At 42.7% G+C, this 9,964-nt stretch overlaps 1 protein-coding gene across 1 annotated transcript in view; it reads right to left on the bottom strand.

Moving 5' to 3' along the window:
* Csmd1 (CUB and Sushi multiple domains 1) overlaps window positions 1-9,964 on the bottom strand; it is a 1,596,626-nt gene that overhangs the window by 54,127 nt on the left and 1,532,535 nt on the right. Inside the window, exon 49 of the mRNA XM_029480674.1 lies at window positions 6,567-6,761. Within this exon, the coding sequence (XP_029336534.1) occupies window positions 6,567-6,761 (195 nt within the window). The remainder of the gene's footprint in view (window positions 1-6,566; window positions 6,762-9,964) is intronic.

Below are 9,964 nucleotides of genomic sequence, written 5' to 3' on the forward strand. Positions count from 1 at the left end.
TAGCACAATGTCAGAGGAAGAAAAATGATATGAGTGTACTCTTGAAATCACCCATCCCTTAGTTCAGCTTCTCTGAGTACAAGGTGTAACTCCCACTCTGTAAACAGGCAGACCTGTTTGCTAGATATGATCTATAGGGGTCACTTGCTCGGAATCAGGAGTCTACCTCCAGACAAAAATCTGTGCTGAGAGAGCCTCCACATTTTTTGGTGTCTGAGAGACTGCTAAGCTAAAACCTTCACAGTGGCAAGTGTGAGCTTTCAGTAATTTGCTAGCATGTACCATATCAAATGTCAATGGATTCAAGAGGGATTTAGGTTTTTATAATTTGCTGTGAACTTTTCTCTAAGCCTTTTCCCAAACACTGTGTGAACCCTACCTTGAACTGTGATATTTAGCAATTCATGTTGAAACTTCAGTGCTTATCGGGGATATGTTCAATGACAAGGCTGGACCAGTTTCCTAGCTGAGAGCTCTGCAGACCTTTATCGAAAGAGCAGAGTGAAGATGCGCATAGGATTCTATCCTCTCAGCCTTGGCTCACACATCCCAGTGAGGAGACTATTTAAAGTCTATCCTCTAATGAGGCTCATTAGATCACAAGCAACTAACAGAACAACCACTGAGCTTCTGGGCAGCTGGATAATGGGATTCTAAGCCTAGAGTTTCTCTTGGCTGCAAACCCTGCTCNTTAGTAAGGGTGGCAGAGCAACTTGGAAGAGCCTAATTGGGGAGTCCATCAGCACTAAAAATAACCTTGTCACAAAACAAGCAGAAAGCCTATCTCTATGCTAGCCTCCCTCCTGGTCTCCAAAAATGGATTCATTAGCTGTGCTTTTCCCCTACCACTCAAAACATGGCCACACTCACAAGTCACTCCACTCTCAGGACCCATGTGGTGTCTTTGCACAGCAAAGGTGCTAAGTTGAGGGTACCCAGAGGATACCCTGTGAGGGCTCTCTGGATGCTATTCTCCTACCATAGCGGTGGGTGACAAGCCACTCCTCAGAGGCAAGCTTCTTTTTCCTTCCCTCTAGAATTCACAGGGAGATCTACTTTGAAGCAGTAGTCTGATNGCACCTGTTTTCTCATACCACGAGGGCAGCNTTCCTGTCAGCAGCATGGACCCTTATAAACAATCTTNGATATTGATGCTTTCTACTGCTACAGTCAATAGGGCTCCACCATCATGTGCAGCACATGGTAACCATGAGCAAGCAAGAGNTCTACACTCTGCTGGGTGTGAGAAGAGGCAAGACATGCACAGAGATGGTTGTAAACACATGAAGGAGTNGTGTGGACTACAGCCTGAGGTACTATGTAAGACCTACAGGACGACACCTATGATCTGTAGTTGGGTGTAAGTCTGAAGGCCTCATCCAAAATGAGGGTGCGCTTGACAGAATCAGCTGCCTGTACAGCCGTGAGCAGATACTAGAGCTACTGATGAGTCTCTCATTTTCAAGTCAAGGTATACAATGTCCACTCAAATAATAGAGTAACAGTGGTCCTCAAGCAGGAGAATGGAATGCCTGTGCTGATTTTTGTGGACAGACCTCTGGCGTTGTGCTTAGCCATCAGTCCATACATGCCTCTGGCTAGCAACCAGAAACCACAGAGGCCACGCTGCACCTCAGTTGGGTGAAGACCTGCTTTCAGAAAACTTGGAATTAATAGTTAGGCAACAGGGAACATGCATGGTATTCTCTGTATACATTTTTAAAGGTCTAGTTTGGCTCTTTATGTATACATAAATTTTAAAATGTAAGGATTTCTGCTTCATGGATCTCCACACCAGACATGTCTCTTGCTTTTAAATATAAACAATATGAAGTGTGAGAGAAATCATGCTGGATTCCCCATTGCGTGGATATTTTGTCTGCAGAGGGAGGAGTCCAGTGGGAAGATTTCCTTCTCCTGTGCTGTGGACCCACAGGGACCCTGAGACCTTAGAACCTCTTGGAGTGATAATGTCAACCCCCACCCCAACCCCAACCCAAAGAAGCTGGAGAACTTAGCTGTACTCAGGGAGCTGTGATGTACTAGGGGGTGGTTGAGGGTCTGTATTTCCTCTGTGTTAAATGGCCAGCAAACCAGGAAACTTATCACCCTGGATCCCGAACAGATACATCATAGAAAATAGTAGGTTCCCTTCACATCTCATTGCCTGACCATTCTGAGATAAGCCACAGGTAACTAAAACCTTATAAATTACAGTTCCAGCCCTACACTAACGGTTTCCATGGCAACACATTTGAAGATACTGCTGATTCTGTCCCAGCATTTATGAAAAGCAATAGTTTCTTCTATAGGGATGTAGTCACAGGCTAGAAAACTGGGCTTAGAAAAAAAATGTGTCATTTTAAGTATGTTTAATTGAGAAATTGAGTGGTGTTTGAGCTTTCTAGGGTTATCATGCTCCCATTTCAAAGAAAAGTATACTGTTACCAGTATTGATCTTTTATTTTATTTTTTTCTGGNTATGTATGGATAAAATAGAAATCATGAAAAAATAAAGTAAATNTCAGTTACAATAAATTACAACTTCATAAGAAATAATGAACTAACACATTCACTGATTTCTGTGGATTCTAGAAAATGAACATGTAATGCCCTAATTTCTTTCTTTTTCTTCACTTTTGGAAGGGTCAGACCTGGGACTCCTTTAATCCTTCTCGGTGGCCTATTTACTCTGCTTATTCTGAGAGATGAGATTTTTTTTTTTGTCTGACTTAATTTCCTAATTTGTTATAAAGAGAAGTACTGTTAGATACTGAACTAAAGCTGACTGTGGAGGATAACTGGTAACATGAATATTCATGAGGGCACAAGGGAAAAGTGGGAGGGAGACTGGAGACAAAAGCTGACTGAGCATGCTCATTTCTGTTCCTGCGTCTCTTCCAAGCTCTGTGTCTGAAATGAGATTTGAACACTATGCTCATCATAACATAACATAACATAACATAATATAACATATGCTCATCATAAATAGCTTCTCCAAAATACAGCCCAAGACTACAGAAGTCCCTGGTATCTTTTCAGAGTAAACAGACAGCCCTCTATTCAGTCCCTAGACTTCAAACTACCTGATTATCTTTTAACTCCACTGAAATAGCATAATTAAAGTCATTCTGAGCAAGGATGGAAGGCCCAGCCACATCCATGCGGCCTCATCCCATAGAGACTCAAAAGAACACTCATCTCACAAGCTATTGTTCTGCTTGAAAAAAAAAACTTTATTGTTAATAAAAGTATACTATTTATATTAGTATGAAAGAGACTTGCTATCATTTTATGTAAATTAATATCCATTTATATCTTCTCAGTTTTCATCAAAATTATTTAAATGTTTTCAAATAATTTGCTATTTCAATTTGTAACATAGGAAAAGAAGATTTCAAGAAATCTTCAAGCTTTTCCCCCTGGCTACAAACCCTCTGGGTAATGGCCAGTGTAGTGCTTTATTTAGTCTTTAGGTTCTGAGCCAGTTCACTTTTGGTTTCCTGGGTGAGATTGACAGGCTAAGGCTAGACTGGAAGGGTGAGCCCTTTAAAAAGGCCACCTGGTTCCTGTCTTCTGAGAGATGGAAACCATGAAGCTGGAGAGGGTGAAGGACACAGGTTAGAATCTGAGAGTGGATCCCATTACCTGAGATTGTACATTGAGAACCAGCCATAATCACAAGGTCCATGTTCTGCCTATGAATGTGAGCAGACAGTCAGTGAAGACATGTGAAGACAGGACTCTAGTAGCTTCCAGAAGGCAGCTCTGGAAGGCCCCAGGCAGGAAGACACAAAACCTATGGGTCCATCTAATGTTACATGCTACACCTATGAGTGTATCNCATGTCACATGAAGAACCTGTGTGCCTATGAAATGTCAGACAGTGAAGACCCTGTGGCTCCATCCAATGTTACAAGCAGAATCTGTATGCATATGCAGAAGCTGTGGGCCTATCTAATGTCAGACACAGAACCTGAGGGCCCATCTGTGCTACATGGAGCTAATGTATTTGGGATAAGTGTTTTCCCATCTACAGATGCAACTCCTCAGGAATTACTGGCTGCACTGTAACCTTGACAACAGTTGTTTCTGAAGTTAGGAATCCTTTCCACAAGGGCCTGTGGGAAGAGGCTGGAGAATATTCTGAACTCCTGGGTGTCATTTTCAAAGCATTAGCAACAGCAAACAAGGTCTAGAATGCTAGACAACAGCACCATAACCCGCCACAATAAGTCAGGAGTGTCTGTTCTGATGCATCTATATTTCTGAAAAGGAGTTTCTAAAAATTAGCAAGCCTTTTTCCAATGAAAAAAATGATTTCAAGATGCATAAATAGAAAAAATTGAGAATAACTATGGTAGCTTGAATGAGAATGGCCTTCACAGGCTCATAGATTTAAGTATTTGGTACCCAGTTGGTGAAACTGGTTGGGAAAGATTAGGAAGTGTGGCCTGATTTGGGGACTTATATCACTAGGGTGGGCTTTGAAGTTTCAAAAGCACATGGCATTCCTGGTGACCTTTCTGTCTCCTACTTGACTATCNGGATGTGAGCTCTCAACTGCTGAACCAGTGCCATACTTTTGTTCCACAGTCCTGAGTAGTAACCTACAGACCCCCTAAGCCTGATTAAAGTTCTTTTATAAGTTGCCTTATTCATGGGACCTCCTCACAGTAAAAGAAAAGTGACCAAGACAGCAGTATCCATCTTTTCAGGTAAGAGAGAACTTTCAGTGGAGTCATAAGAATAAGCACATAGCTCCCGGTGAACTCTCCAGTCCTGAGCCCTGCTTTGTCTTTCTCAAACATAGATTTCCATCTCCAAACCACTCTCCCAGGGCAATCTGGATGCTTGAACAATGTATGCGTAAACATCCTGTTTTTGTAAGACAGCAAGGGTATCAGAGATGTGGGAGAGACAAGATGATGTCATTGCAAAGGGGCTGTCCTTGCCAAGACAGACAACCTGAAATCCAGACCGGAATAATCCATCTAAAGCAAGGCATACTTTCAGGTGGATTCTACTGATTCTAGAAAAATATGTCTATGCTTCTATGGTAACATGCAAAAGAGACACATTGCAGCATGTGGTGCAGAGCTCATACCCAGTCACATGTGATAGTAAGCAGTCACCAGCACACACAGTATATATGTACAGGGTCAGAAGGTAGGTACAGTTGATACGTGGCTCAGGTCACACCAGATGAAGTTAAAGATCAAAGGTGTTTGTGTGTGTCAGGACGATTGATTTCCAGAACCTCAGGACAAGCGCAGCACCGGAATATCAGGACCTGGTTCCACGTTCTTTCCTAGTAAGGGGACCTTGCTGCTTCCGGGTTGGGTTCAAGGATCGGTAAAGCCCCAAGTTTGCAAAGACTCACTTGTAGGTGTAAAGCATTCTGGAAATGCAGCTCTAAGCTGTGGCATCAAGATGACCCTGCTTACCAAGGTTTGAACANAGGCTGAGAGGGCTACATCAGGCAGCCTTGGAATCAGGTATAGGAGAGTATGTGGAGCCTGCTGCATCTACAGAAGCCCCCCACAAACCCCTTAAGAAGGCCAAAGCCTGTTATGTCAAAGCCTCTGTCCTTGTCCCTTCTTGACAGCCCTAGTTCTGGGCTCCCAAATCACCAAGAGGCTCTAAGGATATGGCTGAGTGGCATAAATGTGGGACAAATATATCAGGACAATGGTGGGGAAATTAACTATGAGCTCCTGCCCGGGCATTGGACACCATCAGAAGGAGTCATCCAAGCCACCAGGAACCATTACAGCCAAACTGAGAGTAGCTTTGAGAAAGGTGTCCTCGTATTTAGGACTTGAATGTCTCATGCCACCACCCTCCCTTACTTATCTCTAGGTTCCTGGGAAGAGCTTGTCTTACATGAAGAATTAGCATTGGCTGTATTAAAAGTTGAACTGAAGTTATTATGTAAAGCACCTAATCACACATGCCTTTGTTTCTCTCTCTTTATTCTGCTTCCATTCTTCCTGCATTGTGTACTGCATAAATCTCACCCAGTCCGACTGCGTGTTTCAGTGTTTGATAATTTCCTGTCAACAATTGGTGGAGATTGGATATCAGAGGTGTATAAATCAAAAGGCACGCTGAACAATGTCAGCTTTGTCTCGTGTTCTTACTTATTCATATTTAACCGTTCATCATGCACCTGAGAGTATAATCATCTCCCTTTGCTAGACTGCCATTATGGAGGACAGATTCCTTCAGCATAAATACTATTTCCCAAGATCCTGATGAGAAGTTTGTCAGGGCTNTCATGCAGAAGAATAGCCAGCTCTTCAAACATGTGCTTTTATTTGTGTTTAAGCTCAGATGTGACATAATTTGACTATTCTAATATTCTGAAGTTTATAAAATACTGTCATTAAGAAAGGAGCAGAGTAATAGATATTTGATCCTGCAATGCCTGTTTGAGCTTGACATGTTAACACAGGGCTCTGCTTTAGTCAGCAGGATTATGATGGAGTCTTCATAGGTGGCCCCATTGATGCTGTGTCCTGGAGTTCTGCACCCTGTATTTGAGAGGGCCTGCTACCACTTACCTTTACATCTGGGTCTGTCTTCCTCAGTGCTCCAGGTCCCATTGGCTTGACACTGCAAGAGCCTCTGACCCTGCAAGAAGTAGCCGGGGCTGCAGCTGAGGAGAACTTGAGCTCCGTATTCATTCAGTGATCCTGAAACCAGCCTCCAGAGCACGTGCTCTGACAGCTGGCCTTCGATGCTGGGGCAGGGCACCGCTGCGAGAGAAACACCTCAGTGTCAGTATGGCTTTCCGACAGCTCTGACTGTCATTGCTTTTAGAAGGTAGGGGCTGCTGGGGTAAGAAGCTCATTGTTCTGTGTGACCTGGATGCCCTCAACTCTTACTTCACGACTTCTCTGTTTCCACATAATCATTCTGGAGGCATTCTGGGATTTCAGCCTGGGAGCTACTGTCTTGTTACAGAAGTGGAGGGGATCTTGTGGTCAGACTGAGGTATAATTAATCATAGAAAATAATTCCTTTCCTGTTTGTCACATACATGTGCACATATGCACTCATTCATACATGGGTTCATGAGCACACCACTGTCTTCATACATGTACACTTAAATATACATACACATGTGGAAACACACATGCATATTCACATGTACGCACATGTGAATATATATGCACAAATGTACACATGTGAAAATATGCACACAATATAGATTCATATGACTAGGTTTGCAAGCATATGAAAATAGTTAGGCATGCTATGTTATTACTGTAGAAAACATGATTATTATTATAATTTAAAGGAAGGACTTCCCATGCTNCAANGCAGTAAAGACTTTTGAGCGCAGAGCCATGAGATCAGCTGCAGTATCAGTACTGTAGGCTCAGATGCAGCCCCAGGACAGCAGACTCCAGAGAACTTTGGAGGCTATGCAAGTACAGGTTTGTTTATGAAAGTATGAAAGGTATCTTAAATGAGTTTTACAAGTTAGAAAGAAGCAAGAACCACAGCGTTAAGCACAAAGCTTCCATAGTTGATATCTGTCACTGTCAGCTGGTTACCCACACAACTGAAGGGCCCAGCTTGGTCAGTCTTGAGCTCAAAAACAATAGCTGGAGAAATTGTAGCTTTCCTGGAGTGATAATAATAAAATGTATTTTGCTTTTAAATTTNGTTCGCACTCATTCTAATTGAATCTGCTGTGTGAAACGNTATAAAATCTCTCTTCTTCCTATGGTGACTTCCAGCTCTATCTTCAAATAAACTACAAAGAAAGGATATTTAAGAGCAAAAACAATGAGGTTAAAAAAAATAAGAAGGACAATTTGGTAATTTAAAAGCAATCTAAAGTTTATGTCTTTTAGATGTTTGTAGATTCAGCAGCTATCCTCTATGTCCATGGATATATGAATGGTTTGCTTAACAGTCGAAATTATGTCTTTCTGTATGTTTAGCTATGTCCATAAAATCTTCAGCCATAGGAAGTCTGAACACAGTGAAGTGTGGCAGGAGCCATTCTCTTTGCCAGTATGTGCTTCAGGAAATAACTCCAGCTTTCTAATCTTCGGATCTATCACAAACTCTAATTCTGGGGAGGGTCGGGCATTGGCTCAAAGTGGAAGGGCAGTTTTCCTCTGGCTAATTCCATTCTTAGCACCAATCCTACATGTCCTGCTTCTTTGTGAAAACAGTGTTTGTTTCCCTCTTTTGTCTTCTAATTTAGTTGTTTATTTGTGTCTCTTGCCCTCTGATTGGTGACAAGTTTTTTTGGGTTTTGTTTGTTTGGTTGGTTGGTTTTGGTTTTTCAAGACAGGGTTTCTCTGTATAGNCCTGGCTGTCCAGGAACTCACTCTGTAGACCAGGCTGGCCTTGAACTCAGAAATCCTCCTGCCTCTGCCTCCCTGGAGTGCTGGGATTAAAGGCTTGCACCATCACACCCGGCGACAAGTTTATTTTTACTGTAACCACTAGGTCCTCTATGCCTTTTCATAGTTTTTTCCAAGGTAAAACTGAAGATAAGCTAGTTTTCCTCTCACAGAGGCTATTCTCCCTGAGACCATAGATAGCCATGAATAGCATTCTATGTGTACAATAGTCAAATGCAGTCTGTAAATATTGCAGGGGAGCCATTAATGATGATTCCTAGTGATAAAAAAATAAATAAAAATTACACAGCATGCTGTCTGGAGTTGTGTGAGTGGCCTCTGTCTTGAACGTTACAACACACACTAGCACTCTGGGGTAGGGGGTGGGAGGGTGGGAGGGGAGCACAAATGAATGAGAATCATCACTCAGAAGGAAACCTGAAGACCTGAGTGGGCATGAAAAGCAAAGTCCATCCTGTCTTTAGTGTGCTGCTGGAAGAGCTCAGGCTTTCAGAAACTGCTTCTGCTGTGGTTTTTATGTTTTCAATGCTGATCTGTAGGCAGACTATGCAAAGCACGAATCGCTCACAGTTGTATCTGAACAATCCATGGCACACTTTAGGTGGTGAAATCCTGAGTCATACAGTCTGGATGGTGGAAAGTTCCCAAGTGTAATGGTGGAGGAGGCAGGATCTGTGAGTTTGCCTATCTACATCTGCATCCCTGCAGGGAGGAGCTGTTCCCATACACATGGGTTATGATGAGATGACATGTACAGCTCTTCTGTCTATGTGCACCCCAAGTGTCATGTCGCATGCCATGAATATGGAAAAGAAAGAATAACTTAAGTAAGGAATTGGAAACAAATCCCTCAAAGACATCCTTGCTCATAAACTCGATATTTAATAATGTGTATCTTAAGGGCCATGTTTTCTGGTTCTCAGTAACTGTTCAGGAAGCTTTTCACCATCCTGTCACCGTGGGAATACGCAAGGTCACCTTTCCCCAGCACGCTGTTCTAGCAGTCATACGTCAGCAGAATTTTAAGCAAGTGGAGGTGAAAGATCCAACGTGTAGTGCAGAGGTGAGAGACACATGTCTGCTTTTAGGTGTGATAGTGAATAACTCATGGAGCTGACTATTTTATTAACGTCTATTCCTGACGTTAGACCCAAAGGATGAACAGGGCAAAACAACACTGAGAAACTTGTAGGATAGAGCAGTCCAGGGCGTTCAGGTGAGAACTGGATCAAAAGTGAGAACCTCTGGAAACAAAGAATACACTTCGGCTCATAGCCTTGAGGGTTGAGGGAGATGAAGCAGGGCAGCAGGGGCTTGAGTCTCAAGTTACCTGAGTGACACGTGAAAATGTGTCCCTCACTGGAGGATTAAAGTCAAGCGATATCCAGAGGTACCAGAAGTGGCCATATGTCGTGGTTTTCAAGAAAACATGANTTTATACTGATGGAAATGCATTAGAGTGGGTTCTTTCTGCTGCTAGTTACCTGAACCTCCAGATGGATACTTAGAGGACAGTTACTGCCTAGATGTGTAACTCATTTTGTATCAGTGTCATCTCCATCAACAACATGATC

Source organism: Mus caroli, chromosome 8, assembly GCF_900094665.2.
Source record: "Mus caroli chromosome 8, CAROLI_EIJ_v1.1, whole genome shotgun sequence".
Classification (NCBI taxonomy): domain Eukaryota; kingdom Metazoa; phylum Chordata; class Mammalia; order Rodentia; family Muridae; genus Mus; species Mus caroli.